Here is a 16,011-nt window from a genome sequence, read left to right on the forward strand (position 1 = left end):
TTGCACTGTCCATTGCTAGCAGCCTGGGTAATAAGAGGAATTGGAATTGTTCATTTAGAGCATATATTAGACCTATGTAGTATTACTGAAACCAAGTAGACTTGTGTGTTGGGAATGTTAAAATCACTATTTAGGAAGGACAGCGTAGGGGAGAGGGCACACTGTCAAAAATGGAAACACCTGTTTCCAAGTCACTGAAGCCAATGACATTGAATGCTTACAGATAAAACGTAAGATGGGGTATTAGTAGGTATATGATGCAGACCACCACATTACATTAAGGAGCAGGATGACCCTAGCTGGGACTTCAATCTGAGCAGCAGGATGGAAGTCTCATGCTACCAGTATTAAAATGTCCTTGACATTCCTAAAAATTACAGATGACAATTTTCTATCTCATGCAATGATGCACCCAACACAAGAGAATTCTATATTAGACCTCATGTTGACAGAGGAACTGATAAAATTTAGTGGTTGCGTAAGTGCAAATGACAACTTGCTCATACTATTTGCACATAATAAATGAAGTCCAAACCAGTAATATATAACTTGGCACTTTAAGAGAGCCAGTTTCACATACCTGGGTACAATTATGAGACACATCAGCTGCGAGAATTTGCACAAAAAAGGGGGAATAAGTTGAACTTTACTAGATACCCCAAAACCCACAATTGAGGGGAAAAAAAGACTCCACTGCTTAAAAAAACCAAAAACAAAGACCACCAAAAACATGGCTTAGAACGGAAGTGAAAGCAGTGATAAATTACAAATGGAAAAAAGGGGAAGTTGATAGAAATGAATATAAAGTAGAAGCTAGGAATTGTAGAAAATTGGTAAGGGAAGCAAAAGAACACAAGAAGAAATATATGGCCAGCAGCGTTAAGGACAATAAAAAGGAACCTAAAAGTATATTAGGAAGGACAAAAAATCCTAAATGGTCTTTTGGACCATTACTAGATGGACATGGTAGAACTGTCCCTGAAGAAAAAGAAGTGTTCAATATGGATATTTCTGTTCCATATTTGAGAAAAAGCCAGATGATGTAATCATATCATACGGTGATGAAATCTTTTCCATTCTAACAGTAACTCAGGAGTATATTATCTGCTTTAAGTCGTTTTTAAATAAATAGGTCCAGATTATAAAAAACACACATAATTGCAAGTTAAGAGGGCTGAGGAGCTCTCTGGACCATTAATTTTGATTTTCATTAAGTCTTGGAACACTGGTGAGGTTCCACAGGACAGGAAGAAAGTAAATGAGCCAGTATTTATAAAGAGTAAATGGGATGACTTGATATTGATCCTGGTGAAAATAATGGAATGGTTGTTATGGAACTCCTTTAATAAAAATAATGAAGAGGGTAATATAATTAGTGCCAATAAACATGGGTTCATGGGAAACAGATCCTGTCAAACTAATTTGGTATGTTTTTTGAGATAACAGGTTTGGTTGATTAAGTAGATTATATCAGCACTGTTACCTTTTACTTCTGTAAGGCATTTGACTTGGTACTACACACCATTTTGATTAAAAAACTATAAAGATACAAATCAACATTGCACACATTAAATGGATTAAAAACTGGTTAACTGCAAGGTCTCAGAATGTAACTGAACAGGGAATAATAAATCGAGCAGATGTGTTTCCAGGGGAGCTCTGCAGGAATCAGTTCTTAGCCCTATCCTTTTTAACAATTTTATGAATGATTGTCCTAAAAGAAAAACTGAAAGTTTGTAGATGATAAAGACTGGGGAAGTGGTAAATAAGGAAGAGGACAGATCACTGATAGCGATCTGAACATCTTGGTAAGCTGGATGCAAGCAAATAATAAGCATTTCAATATGATGAAATGCAAATGTAGACATCTAGGAACAAACACCACAGACCCTATTTACATGATGAGACTCTACCCTGGGAAGCTGTGATTCTGAAAAAGATTTGGGGAGCATCTTGGATAAGCAGCTGAACACGAGCTCTGTGCGACACTGGGGCCAAGCTCCTCAAACAGAAGGTTAGGGGGCGACTTGATTACAGTTTAAGTATACAGGAGAACAAAACTTTGATAATGGCCTCTTAATCTAGCAGACAGAGGTATAACAAGATCCAGTTGCAGGAAGCTGAAGCTAGATAAATTCAGACTAGAAATAAGGTAACTTAGCAGTCAGGATCATTGACCACTAGAACAACATATCAAGGATTGTGGTGGATTCTCCATCCCTGGACATTTTTAAATCAAAATTGGATGTTTTTCTAAAAGAGATGCTTCAGTTCAAACAGGAATTAGTTATGCAGGAGGTCACAGATGATCACAGTGGTCCCTTCTGACCTTCTCTATATGAATATGAGAAATGTTATTGGTATATCAAATCTATTCACAATGGAATATAAAACCCCTAGGGTATCTTGTGGAAAAGAACCAGAGAGCAAAATCTACTTACAGGTTTGAGCAGGATGAAGGATTGAGCCAACAGGTTACTTAAGAAGTGATCATGAGCCAATCGGATGCTCTCAAAATCCCGAGTGGAGTTTATCTGTAGCAGAAGCTGTGAGAACTGAGACTCCAGCACATCCACCTGATAGGCAGGTACAGAAATCTCATTAGTACTACTTTTCCTTACCTGCTGGGAGCAATTCCATCTCTACCTGGCCTCCTCAACCTGCCTGAAGAGCTGGAAAAATCTCAGGAGTGCCATACCTCAGACGAGTCTGAACCTTAATCTAGGATCTGTGAATTACTGGTACAGCTTGTCAAAAATGGACCATTTTCTGCCCTCCCCCTAGTCCTCCCTGCCCCAAAATTTCTAAAAACCAGTTTAAAGTTCACACCTTTCAAACTGTTAAATATTTAATTAAATTCTCACCTACTTTTTTCTACTGGCAAACCATGAAATATTGGATTCTAAAGCAGAGTTAACAATTTATTTTTTCAATCTTTTAGTTAATTATGTAACTTTTAAAGAATTTCACAAAAAGTTAATTTGGCCCTTTGTAGCTCTCACCCAAATTCTGGAAGCCAACCTACGTCCCATACTGTTGTCATTAGCAGTCCCTGTGTCCACATGCAAGAGGCATTGAGACTGCCCAATTAAGCTAATTGGAGAAAATATCAGCTACACGGTTGCGGAAGTTAAATATTTTTTCAGTTTAACTATCACTTGAAGGGGGAGTTTAATAATTTTCTTTTAAGGTTTGTGACTTTTTATATAGTTAGATTGAACAAAAATAAAGTTTTTTGCACTTCAGAATCAGTTTGCTACTATCATTGTCTTGTTCACCCCTCATGCTTCTACTTTCTTTGCACAGTGCCAGTGTGATTTTAACAGCCAATAACCTCACAAAATCCTGGCAACTAGAAGTTAAATTTTTACCCTTTGAAAACTGCAGTTTCAAGCTCAGATGTTTAGAGCAGTGGTTTTCAACCTTTTACCCTTTGCAGACTCCCTTAAAAATTTCAAATTGAGGTGCAGACCCTTTTGGAAAACTTAAACATAGTCTGTGGGTCCACAGACAGGTTGAAAATCACTGTTCTATGGTAAAAACACTTCTGCAGACCCCTCAGACACAGTCTGCGGACCCCAGAGGTTCATGGACCACAGGCTGAAAACTAGATTTACAGCATTGTTTCTAACAATGCTCAAAACAGCAACCACTGAACTCAGGCTGTGGCTGACTTTGAAGGCGAGAAAGGCAGGATGGTATCAGACACCACCTATGAACACTAGGTATCACTGGAAAGCTGGAATTCCTGTATAGCATTCACTTACTGCTCTGCTGGCTCACGAGACCACAAGCTTTAAGATGGTCCCTCAGCTCAGTAATTAATAGCTCTTGCTTTGCACTTTTAAGTCCTTGTTCGCCCCATCCTATCCACCATTCTCCCTACAACCTGCAGGCAAACTCCCCAGGAAAAGATAGTGTGTAGTATAATCTGAGTCTTGCTGTAGAAGATTTAGACGCCTGCTCAGTGCCTCCCCTTCATTTCCCTCTTCTTGTTTATCTGACTAAATGGCACACCACATCCTCTTCTGCACCCCAACCTGCAGATAGTACTGAAGATTATCCACAAGGAAGGCCATGTGATCCCTCAGACGCCACTTGATGGCATCAGTTCTGTTGGACTTCAGGTGCTTGCGCTGCATCTGGAGAGCCCAGCAGTGCTGCAGCTCAGCCTGGACCCGCCGCACACTCAGCAGGTATTTGAATACAACGTTGTATCTGCAGCCAAGACAAATATCAACCATTCAAGAAAAAGAAAGGCTTCCTTGGAGCCCAAGTCCCACACCAGACAAAGGTTGGAACATGGACATGAGACGAAAAGGAGGAGAGCTGAACAGCAACATGCAGAACAGGTGGGGGCATGGCCCAGCCCTGTAAATAGAAATGTTTTTTTCCTTAATGATATTGAACTCAGGGTATAGCCAATAATAATAATTAAAAAAAAATCAGGTATATGAGGATTCAGGGGTGAAATGAAAGCCTGCAAGATATTTAGCTTAGTCAAACAAGGCCTCAGGCTTAGAAATAGACTGACATGAGTAGCTAACCGATGAGTAAGGCTGCAGGTTTGTCACAGATTCCGTGACCTCTGCAGAGGCCAGTGTGCCTGGCTCAGGGGCAGCCCCTGCACTAGATGCACCAGTCGCTGCTGGGGCAGTCTCAAGCCACTGCTCCCCCGACACACCCTCCTGCAGCAGAGTTTGGGGTGGGTGGGGGCACAGGACGGGGTGAGGAGGGCTCCCCGGACGTGGCGACATCCCCCTCACTCAGCTGCTAGGCAGAGGCGTGACGCTGGCTTCACAGCTCCTATTGGCTGCAGTTCCCGGTCAATGGTAGCTGCAAGGGCAGTGCCTCCACCTGAGTAAGGTGAATGTCACCATCTCTGGGGAGCCCCCCAGGTAAGCACCACCCAGAGCCCTCTTCACCCCATCCCCTGCCCTTTCCCACACCCAAACTCTGCTGCTGGAGGGGAAAGGGGGGAGAAAGGCACAGAGCTAGGTAGGGAGCCTGCCATCCCCACCAGTATACTGCCACTCCCCTCCAGCACCAGCGGGGGGTCCCAGGCCACGTGCCACTGCCCCCCCTTCCCCAGCACCCATGGGGCCCCCGGGAAGGCACCCCCCCAGTTTTATTCACTGGTATTTTTAGTAAAAGTCATGGACAGGTCAAGGAATGTGAATTTTTGTTTACTGTCTGTGACTTTTACTAAAAATACCAGTGACTAAAATGCAGCCTTACCCCTGAGTTACCTTGTCACAAGATGAAACACTCACAGGAACAGCAGTGTTAACTGCTGATATTTAGGAAATATATATTGCCATTTGCCAGTTAGAGTATTTGGGGGATTTTTGCAGACATAGGATGTCAGTAAAGTGCTAACCACAAGTTGTTATAGTGATTGAGTAATGTAAATGTTAACGGGTAGAAAAGGAACTAAAAAGTTAACCTATGGAAAATGGGGCATCCCAAATTTAATGGGGTATAGAAACAGATAAAATATAGATGAAACCTTCATAAATGTATATGAACCCAAGTGGGCATCAGCGTTACACATTATAAAAGCTGTATCTCAGCCTGTGTGCCTTTGGAGATGCCAAAACAAGACCCACTGGTGGTGGTGATGACAATGAAGATGAGGAGGAGGAGGAGATCACGACTGACACTCTAGGGTTCCCCAGCAGGAAATCTGATGCCAGTTACAGGGTTAAACACTTCACTCAACCTGCTGTTGTATTCCAGTGTTTGTGGGACTATTTAGCTGCTTAGTGGATTTATAATAAAGGGATTTGTGATCAATTGCAATAGTTTCTCATGTGTGCCTCAGATCTCACATTCTAATGATACTGGGAATAACCTTCTTGATGCTGTAGCCACTCAGGAGACTGAACCTTTATCAACCAATTGATACACCTATCAAGCTACAGGGGTTTTCTGTTAGTGCTCTGCAGGAGTTTCACCATGAGGAGGAAGGAGTAGAGCTGTAGATGGACACATTTTTGAGGGAGAAGCAAATTTAGCAGTACCTTACCGCACTCACCATGACATCAGCAACAAGTGGCCATAATGTAAGTAAGTTATAACGAATAATTTGGAGAGCAGACAAAGGCAATGAAGCTTTTTTCCTTCATTCAGTGTGAAGGATAGAGAATCACAGCATGCCTGAAACTTCAGAGGTGGGATGCCTACATGAGCAGACAAGGATTGGGTACTCACTTCTCCAAGACAGCAGGAGTGAAGAGGATGTGCAATGGCCACTGCACTTTATAAGAGAGTCCCAGAGCTGCCCAACCAGACGTGGGGGCTTCACGGGGAGATAACTCCCGGGAAGGCCCTTCACGAGCTTGAGAAGCATCTGGAAAAGAATGGAGTTGCTGAACTATAACCTGTGTATAGATTTTTAGTGGGAGGAGACAAATCTGGAAAAAAAACAAAGGAGGGAAGGACTGAATGAGAAGAGGCAGCAGCGGCAGGGCATCCAAAGGTACAATGTGGTGTGGGGGAGGGAGGAGAAACTTTTGAGTCATGAAGGCAAAAGAGGAAAGGGAGCTTACACAGTTAAGATTTCTTAATCCTAAAAGTCTGCAGTATGAATAGAGAGACTGAAGCAGGCCAGCACCACTATCCCCACCCTTAGCAAGCAGGCACAAGTCAATACCTTTATACTCCTTTCCATGATACTCAATGGTAAGGTGGAGCAAAGGAAGGAGGTTATCATCATCTAGCAACACCTTGTGAGCAGACTGCTGGAACGCAACATTGACATCTGATAGGGAAAGAGCATGAATGTCAAAGAGAGCATCAAGGTACAACTGACAACCACAGAGTTGCTACGGGGCCAGAAGCTGAGAAGTCTACTCAGTTCTTAGTAGCTCATGCTGGGACTCAAAGGCAATATTCTAAATTGCAACGAGTTCCCATCCCTCTCAATGATTTCCTGCCTCAGCTTTGGAACACTGACCTACCCTACCACATGGGATACTTGACAGAGTCACGAAGGGATGGCCAGTCTGTATGACATTCTACATTCTAGTTCAGCAACTGCATGTCATCATCTCTAAGAAGTAAAGGGGGTGCTTCTGTATGCCAAGATGGCAGCTTCTCTCTCTCTGTGCACTAATCCAAATAAATGACCTGCTTGTGTTTGCAAAGTAATTTACCAAATGGCTAGGCAATTGTTTGGTAAATGATCAATATAAGAGAAGGAAAAGTCCTTTTAGATCCCATTTAGCTGATCTTACTCCTTGGACAGTGCAGGATTGTTCTCTTCAGTATACTGCCACCTACATCTGCTTAGCTCTGATGTCATGGACCCTATCCAGAGCAATGTTAAGACAGCTGCATGCTGCAGTGGGAAAATACAGGTTCATCCTTGGTGGCTGCTCGAGTCTCATACTTGAGCACAAGCACTAGCACACAACTGAACGAGTCTCACACTTGCTGTGCTGGGCAGGGCTCGCTGTCCTCTTGCCACAGTGGGCAGAGTGAGCAGGTCTTGGCAACTGAATGATGATTACTCACCATGTTCAGTTACAGCTGTGGGTGGGGTTTTTAACATGTGCTGTGCAGTGTCTATGAAGGCCTGGAACAATTCTCCTCTCCCCAATAGATAAAAATCCTTAATAATCTGTAAAGAAAAACATTTAAATTCAAAACTCTAAAGAACTGAACAGAAATTATAAAATCCCCACTTACCTTTCCTGGTTTATAGTATCTGCTTTCATTACTGGACAGACTGCAGTTTGTACCATTTTCAAGAGCAGCTGTACAACCTGAATCTCCAGAGAAGGATTTCTGGTTTTGGGAAGAATCCATCTTAAGTACCAAAGGTCTGTGGTGTCTTGCTGCTCTCCAAGATGCAGATTGCAAAACACACACATGGATGAATCCTAGAGAATGACTCATACGGAAATGTGGTCTAGATAAAATTACTATAAGGTGAGTGCGCAACTGGTTGAAAGACCATACTTAAAGTAGTTATCAATGGTTTGCTATCAAACTGGAAGGACATATCTACTTGGGTTCCACAGGGTTCAGTCCTGGTTCTGGAACTCTTCCATATTTTCATTAATGACTTGGATAATGGAGTGGAGAGTATGGTTATAAAAGTTGCTGATGACACCAACCTGGGAGGGAGTGGAGACACTTTGGAGGACAGGATTAGAATCCAAAACAATGACAAATGAGAATTGTCTCAAATTAACATAATGAAATTCAATAAAGACAAGTGCGAAGGAAAAATCAAATGCACAACTATGAAATGGAGAATAACTGGCTAGGTGGTAGTATTGCTAAAAAGAATCTGGGGTTATAATGCATCACAAACTGAATATAAATCAAAAATGTGATGCAGCTGTGAAAGGCTGATATTCCGGGGTGTATTAACGGGAGTGTTGTATGTGAAACATGGGAGATAATTGTCCTGCTCTTCTCAGCCCTGGTGAGGCCTCACCTGGAGCAGTGTGTCCAGTTCTGGGAGCCACACTTTAGGAAAGATGTGGAAAAACTGGAGAGAGGCTAGAGGATAGCAACAAAAATGATCAGGTTTTCTAAACCTTATCCGTGAGTAGAGCCCTGTCAAATTCACAGTCCATTTTGGTCAATTTCACAGTCATAGGATTTAAAAAAAATCAAATTTCATCATTTCAGCTATTTAAATCTGAAATTTCACGGTATTCTAATTGTAGGGTTCCTTACCCCAGAAGGAGTGTGTGTGTGTCGGGAGTTTGCAAGGATATTTGTGTGTGTGGTGGGGGGGGGGGGGGGGGAGGGTTGCAGTACTGTTACCCTTACTTCTGCACTGCTGCTGGTGCTGCCTTCAGAGATGGGCAGCTGGAGAGTGGCGGCTACTGGCCGGGAGCCCAGCTCTGACGGCAGGGCAGAAGTAAGGGTGGCAATACCACAACCCCCCCTCCCCCCCAAATAACCCTGTGACTCCCCTACAACTCCCTTTTGGGTCAGGAACCCAATTTGAAAAACGCTGGTTTCCCCCATGAAATCCGTATAGCATAGGGTAAAAGTACACAAAAGACCAGATTTCATGGTCCATGATGTGAGGAAAGTTTAAAAAGGTTAAAAAAACTGGACAAATTTAGTCTTGAGAAAAGATGATTTGGTGTGGTGGGAAGTAGTCTTCAAATACACGAGGGGCTGTTTATAAAGAGGATGATGGTCAATTGTTCTTCATGTCAATTGAAGGTAGGACAAGTAATAATGGCCTTAATCTGAAGCAAGGGAGATTTAGATTAAATATTAGGAAAATCCTTCTAAGCATAATGGTAGTTAAATTCTGGAACAGGCTTCAAAGGGAAGTTGTGGAATTCCCATCACTGGAGGTTTTTAAGAACAGGATACCAGCAGTTCTCAAACTGTGGGTAGGGACTCCAAAGTGGTCACGACTCTGTTTTAATGGGGTCATCAGGGCTGGCATTAGACTTGCTGTGGCCCACGACTAAAGCTGAAGCCTGAGCCCCACTGCTCTGGGTGGCGGGCTCAGGTTACAGGTCCCCCCACACCTGAAGCCCTTGAGTTACAGCTTTGGACTCCCAGCCAGGGCCATGGGGCTTGGATGGGTGGCTCAGGCTTCAGTCCCCCACTCCTGGGGTCATGTAGTAATTTTTGTTGTCAGAAGGGGATCACGGTGCAATGAAGTTTGAGAACTCCTGGATTAGACAAATATCTGTCAGGAATGGTCTAGGTTTACTCGGTCCTGCCTCAGTGCAGGGGACTGGACTTGATGACTTTAAGCTCCCTCCCAGCCCTACATTTCTCTGATTCTATCGTAGACCCTGAAAGATCATGCCATGTGCTCCCATTTTTAGGATATAGGAGGGGAGAACAGCCTTGTCCAATGGAGGCAAACACAGAAAATGAGTGCTGACATTGGATAGGAAAGAACTAATTTAAAACTCTCTCAATTTCAGCTTTTTTCAGAGAAAGAGTTGTATTACCTTTAGTTGTCCTAGTAAATCTGATTCTTCTACCATCAGCTTCCATAGGTGCTAAGGAGAAACCAGAACATGCTCAGCAGAATCCAGCATTCCAAACTGAGTGTTCTTAACTGAACCCACTCAATCATAACATTAGCTACCACGCTCAGGATACCACGATAATGAGCATTTTTTTTTTTTTTAAAAACAAAGTCTACATATAACTGAATCCATCCAATACTAGGGCAGAATAGGAAGAGGGAGCATCTGTTTGTTGGCAGCCTATGTTACTAATTAATGAACCCTCTTAACTCACACCAGCATGATTACTTCTGGCAGTAAACTGCAACCAGGATTTCTTAAATATCAGTCAAATACAAGCAGCTATTATAACAAATTATAATGGAGTCAAACTCTGTTACCAAACCAACTCCATCCCTCCTTCCAGGAAATGCTTTATTCCAATTCACTTCCCTCAGGGGGATGGCTTGGGTAAATGGGCAGGACTAACATTATTCCTTTGAGGTTCCCATTGATATGGGCTCTGTTGACAAGTTTTATAATTAACAGACAAAAACTTCAATAAAGTTGCTTCTTAGGGTGTTTTGGACTTTAACTCTCCTTGATATGTATATTTTAACTAAGTATTTAAAAGTATGGAAATGAAAAAATAAAGGAGGGTAGGTAAATGTTCAAATACTCACTTTTCATATAATCTTGTAAATAAATGAGTACAGTATCAATGTAAATTCAAACAAACATCCTCCAGCATTATCTCCTCTCTCTCAGTACAGTTTTAGAAGTCAAAAACCTTTGAAGTCTGTGGACACATTAACGCCTTTTTTTCCTCCCACAGCAAATAAGCAATAGTTGTCCGTTAATTTCCTTGTCTCACTAAAAATTGACACAACATGAAGCTCAGGAGCCCTGTAAAGTCTCCAGCTCCACTGCCTGGTCCTTCCATGCCTATTCACCTCATGAGCTCTGGTGTGTCCCACCTTCCCCAGCAGCTCACTTGCTCTGCAGGTTCTGACACACCCTGTCTTCTAGAACCAAGGAGCTCTCCAGAGGCTCATGTTTCTGTCCCTAGCTATCCTTGGGGTCTATTCAGGATTCCCTCAAGCACATTCCCTCCCAAAAGACTTGGTCCATGTGGTGTTTCTAAGCTGCAAAGGGAGAGGCACAGGGTTCCAAGGTGTTTAAGCCCCTGGTAGGAGTTGTGGACCCAGGACCCCCGACATTGGATTACCTCAGCAACGGTGCTCCGAATCCAGTCAACCACAGCCTCAAAGTCCACCAGACTAAAGAGTGGCTGCTGCTTGAGGCGGTGTAGCTCTGCAGCAAAAGTGTCTTCCTGGTTCTTCAAGATGGAGCCTACCCAGGAAAGAGAAGAGCATCTGAACTGAAGTAAAACAGCACGAGAAAGCAAGACACTTTCCAGGTAAGCTATTAACATCTGTTCAGCAGCCTTTGCCTGGGAAGGGTGTGTGTGTGGATTGCTAGGAACATTGTACCAGCCCTTCATGCCCAAAGTCGCTTACTCATTGGACAACAAATACTACTTACCTATAGCTCTAGGCCATCTGGTAAGTGGAATATTTCCAGACAGCCTACAGAGCTGCCTGTCACAATAGCAAAGCATCTGTCACTCTGCAAGCAATGACGTTTCCTGCTAGTTCCATCCCAATCCAGGACTCAGATCAGATTTTTTGACCAACTAAACTAAAAACCAAACCCCTCTCTTACTGTCTTTGGCCTTGTCTACACAAGAACACTGAATGAAGCACCAACAATCGAGAGCATTCTCACTAGTCACCCTCACCTGGTCTAAGGTTTGCCTTTGTGTCTACATTGCGCCCCCCCTACCCAAAACCAGATGCAGGCTCATCTTGGCTGGCTCAGCTGTGACAACTGCCTCAGCTGGCAAACCTCCTTAGTTTGCTGGCTGCAAGTCCCATTCTGATCTTCCCACCACACCATGCCCTCTTTTGGAATGGCCCCCCACAGAATCTCCCTTACCCAGGAATGGACTCTGATCCTACCACCCCTTCTCCCCCACCCATACTCTCGCATGTGCCCTGCCCCACCAATAATAACCCCCCCCCCTCCCCGCTTCAGCTGCACCACACCTCAGCTGGCGAGACACTGATGGTTCACCAGCTAGTATTCACTCTGATGAACAGCAGGTGGATCATCAGAGCAGGAATACCAGGTGGTGATCTATGGATGGACTGCTGGATGGGGTTGAGGGAGATGTGGTAGCTGCACTCCTCACCACCCCTCAGCTACCAGCTCCACGCCACCTATTACTGTACCTGCTAGTGGCAAACACTCTTGTGCTGGCAAACTAGTGTGTGTGTCAGCTGACTTACTGGCTGAGGAATAGTTCAGATGGAACAGAGGGGCATAAGCAAGGGAGATACTGTGCAGGGGTGTGGCAGTGTACACTCCCACTGGGATCGCCACAAAGACCTCTGAGCCCAAGGTGGGAGGCTCTCCAGGAAGGATGCTTGATGGGGGTCCACTTCTGGTGAAGAGGAAATATTAAGGGAGGCTGAAATGAGGTGGGGGGCAGTGGGAAGGAGGCATTCAGGAAGTTTGCCAGCAAAGGATCTGTTGATTTTGATAGTGCACAGATTTTATTGCATCCACAAAGTCAACTGTGCTACAAAGTTTCAGGGGTAACTATTGCCTCCCCAACAATTGTCTGAAAAACTTTTGCATGTGGTCCTAATAGCTATGAAGTCGTTTGTCCAGGGTGGGGGATGGACACATGGCCACTGCTGTCCCTGTACTGGCATCTGTGCACGACGCCAAAGCTGAGAGAGCAGGGCTCAGTGAAAATCTGAATGGAGCTCTGTGGCAGGTCTCAGAGAGGAAAGCATTCATCGTATCAACTCTGAGAGCTTGCCTCGTCTGATAGAACTGATTTCTACACAATAAGGTGCTAGAACAGAGTTTATATCACTAACGAGATTGGATACGGATAGTTGCTCTAAGCCTCTTTATATCCAACTTGTGCCATGTCGCTTCTGCTGGAAAGTTGTGAGATTTGGGGAGGGGAAGGGAAGACGACTAGGGAACTGGATGAGATGGAATTTGGGCATCCTTTTGGCAGGATCTTTGGTCTGGATATAGACAAGCTTTTCTCTATGAAACACTGAAGGGTAGATCAGCCAGAAATAGCTGAATACACACTCTTGGCTGCTGTGATAACCACGACTTTAAGAGCTAAATGGGAGGGAGTACAAACTTCCATGGCTTCAAAGCATGGCTTGTAAGTCCAAAGAAAGTGCTGGTTCTTGCACTGGAGTTGAACCAACTATTTAACACTCTTCTCAGCTGGGTCCAGACAAACCAAAGATCATAGTATTGAGAGATGTATGACAACTCTTTGGAAAGTACTCTGCAGTTAAAATGAACAAAGACCATGGGGCAGCCAAGTTCTGGCAGGGAGCCAAGTAAACAAGCCGACAGGGCAGTTGTTTCCTACCTTTTCTGGTCAAGTTCACATTTTGATTCTCAAACATCTGTACTGATTCTCCCACAAAGAGGATTTTCTCAGCAACCCGCACAGGAATGTATGATGGTAACATTTCCACTCGCAAAGAAAACTGTTTCAGAGATGGTGCTAACATGTTCTCCTCCTCAATCAGGCGCTGTCACAACCCCCAAGGAGATGAATGGGGAAGCAGTAGAAAACACAAGGCCAGGCAGAAAGAGGGATTTGGGGGAACAGACAGAAAGGTGCATCAGACAAAAAAACATGAGGAAAACCAATGTAAATAAAGTGGAAAAAAGGCAAATCCACCCTACATTATTCAGATACAGGTAAGTCTAACTGATTCCAGTGGTATTTTAGCCTGCTTCTAATCTATGCCAGCAGTCCCTCACCCCTTGAGTAATTTGTTTCCTTGATAGTTGCATATGAAAAGGTTTTTTGAAAATATAGTGCTATATTAATTCGTTCTATTTTATCCAGTATTCTGTTAACATATTCAGAAATTCTGTAAAGAAGAAATACATGATTTTCCTTAACAGAGCAGTATTACTTTGTCCTTATGTTAATCTAGATACTTCATAACTCTCTAATCAGTATTTCAACCAGTTGTCTTGGTACTGATGAGTAAGGTTCATTGGTCCATAATCCAAGGATCAACTCAGTACCATTTTTAAAGAGCTGAATTATTAGTCTCTGGTTCTCCAATTTAATAGCTGATTTCAGGAAGTATTTACATATTTTTGTTAACAGTTCAGCCACTCTGTTCTCAAGTCCCTCCAGCACTCTTAGATGAAGACTGCTCAGTCCTGCTGACTTGTTCTTAATTTATCAGTTCATTCTAATACCTCCCTTCTGTGCTGATACCTCAATCTGAGGGTGCCTCATTTTTATTATTTGAAAAAAAGTAGCCCTCAGGCAGGAATCTCAATGTCTGTGGTGAAGACTGAGGAAAAGATATCATAAGGAATCTCTGCAGTCTTTATTCTCCTTAACAGCCCTTTCACTGCCTCGGGATTATGCAGACTTATCAATTCTCTCAGACTTCCTGTATAATATACTGAAATAATTTTTGTCTTTGGCTAAATCCCTCTTAGGTACGTCCATCTGTGTGTAAGCTACGCTAAGTGTGGTTTGGTCCCCCTCTAGTCTCCCACTAGGGGCTGGATCAACTAGAACTTTGACTCTGCTACTGCTTCTAAGCAATCCCCACACACACCACACTTTGGTAACAATGCCCCAGTCAAGCCCTCTGAATGGAATCTGGGAATGCTGGATCTTAAAACAGAGGCCTCTACTGTTTGAGCTAAAGGACCAAGTTCATTACGTTGAATTCAGTACCACACTCAAACCTTGCTGGTCTAACTGCTAGAGAAGGACAAAGAGCCATACTGTGCTAGGTTGCATAACAGTACACTTTACTTGTGCACAACACTGAATACAGCAAGTGAAGATGATGATGTGGAAAAATTCTGTCAGGAGCTTGAGGAAACCCTCACTCAAAAATCCATATAAACGATTGTGAAGGGAGACTTCAATGCCACGGTCGGAAAGGGAAAGACGACGAAAATTTCACTGGAAGTTATGACATCAGCAAATGGAATCCATGAGGAGAGCGCCGGGTAACTCTGGCAAAGACTAAAGAAATGTTCATTGATAATACCTGGTTTAAGAAGGCTAAGAGGAGGTGGACATGGATCGCATCCAATGCAAAGAATAAGAATGAGATCGACTATATTCTGATTGATCAGCAGCGCATCGTACAAGACATTTCAGTAGTGCCATCATTCAACACCAGTGGTGACCATCGCTTGCTCAGAGCGAGGCTCAACTTCAACAAAAAAGGTGGAAAAGAAAGCGCTACAGATGGCAAATCAGAGACTGTAGCTGAAAAAATTCAAGGCAATCCCGAAAGCAAACATTTCCAAAGAAGACTCGAGCCTCATAGATAGCAAAGTTTCTGTAGTCCTCATTGCAATTGATAATTTAAGGCAATGCATGAAATTAGCCTAGAAAGAAAGACCAAAAAGAGCAAAGGGAAGAATCTCAGAGGAAACAAGGAACTTGTTAGAGAAGCGGAAGAATATGAAGCGAAATGATGGCGACAAACTCAAGTACTCCCTCCTCTGCAAGCTGATAAGAAAACTAAAGGAGGACTTTTAGAAATACTGAAATGAAAGGCTCTTAGACTGCTGAATATTGCAGAAGCCTCAAAAAATGCAAATGGGAATTGACGCTGAACAGGTTGACAATAATGGTGCTGAAGAACAAGGACAGAAAAGCAGTAATTGACAGAACAGGGATGGAAACGGTCTCCAAAGATTTCTACACTGAGCGGTTCGTGTCTCAAATAAATGTCACGCTACCAACACTTCAAAAGACCAATGAGCGCATACTCCCCATCCTCATCAGCAAAGTTTGGCATACTGTTTATCAAATGAAGGAAGGAAAAGCTCCAGGAAAAGACAGACTTACAACTGAGATAAGAGCTAAAGGCCAAGACCTCTGGTAAACCCTTGCTCAAAGGTTTAGTCTTTCTTGGAAATGCAAAAATACCTTCTAGCTGGAAAAAGTCCAACATCATTT

General features: G+C 43.3%; 1 protein-coding gene across 4 annotated transcripts in view; it reads right to left on the reverse strand.

Moving 5' to 3' along the window:
• The window catches only part of TUBGCP4 (tubulin gamma complex associated protein 4), a 42,333-nt gene that overhangs the window by 7,258 nt on the left and 19,064 nt on the right, over nucleotides 1-16,011 (reverse strand). For all 4 annotated transcript variants that reach the window (XR_007776242.1, XM_050967224.1, XM_050967225.1 and 1 more), the window contains 8 exons: nucleotides 13,420-13,585; nucleotides 11,176-11,300; nucleotides 9,948-9,998; nucleotides 7,519-7,624; nucleotides 6,656-6,763; nucleotides 6,214-6,352; nucleotides 4,041-4,218; nucleotides 2,442-2,576 (listed from right to left, as the gene is read on the reverse strand). Coding sequence is in view for 3 of the 4 variants with exons in the window: in XM_050967224.1 (XP_050823181.1) it covers nucleotides 2,442-2,576; nucleotides 4,041-4,218; nucleotides 6,214-6,352; nucleotides 6,656-6,763; nucleotides 7,519-7,624; nucleotides 9,948-9,998; nucleotides 11,176-11,300; nucleotides 13,420-13,585 (1,008 nt within the window). In the remaining variant the exon portion in view is untranslated. The remainder of the gene's footprint in view (nucleotides 1-2,441; nucleotides 2,577-4,040; nucleotides 4,219-6,213; nucleotides 6,353-6,655; nucleotides 6,764-7,518; nucleotides 7,625-9,947; nucleotides 9,999-11,175; nucleotides 11,301-13,419; nucleotides 13,586-16,011) is intronic.

Source organism: Gopherus flavomarginatus, chromosome 9 (genome assembly GCF_025201925.1).
Source record: "Gopherus flavomarginatus isolate rGopFla2 chromosome 9, rGopFla2.mat.asm, whole genome shotgun sequence".
In the NCBI taxonomy this organism is placed as follows: Eukaryota; Metazoa; Chordata; order Testudines; family Testudinidae; genus Gopherus; species Gopherus flavomarginatus.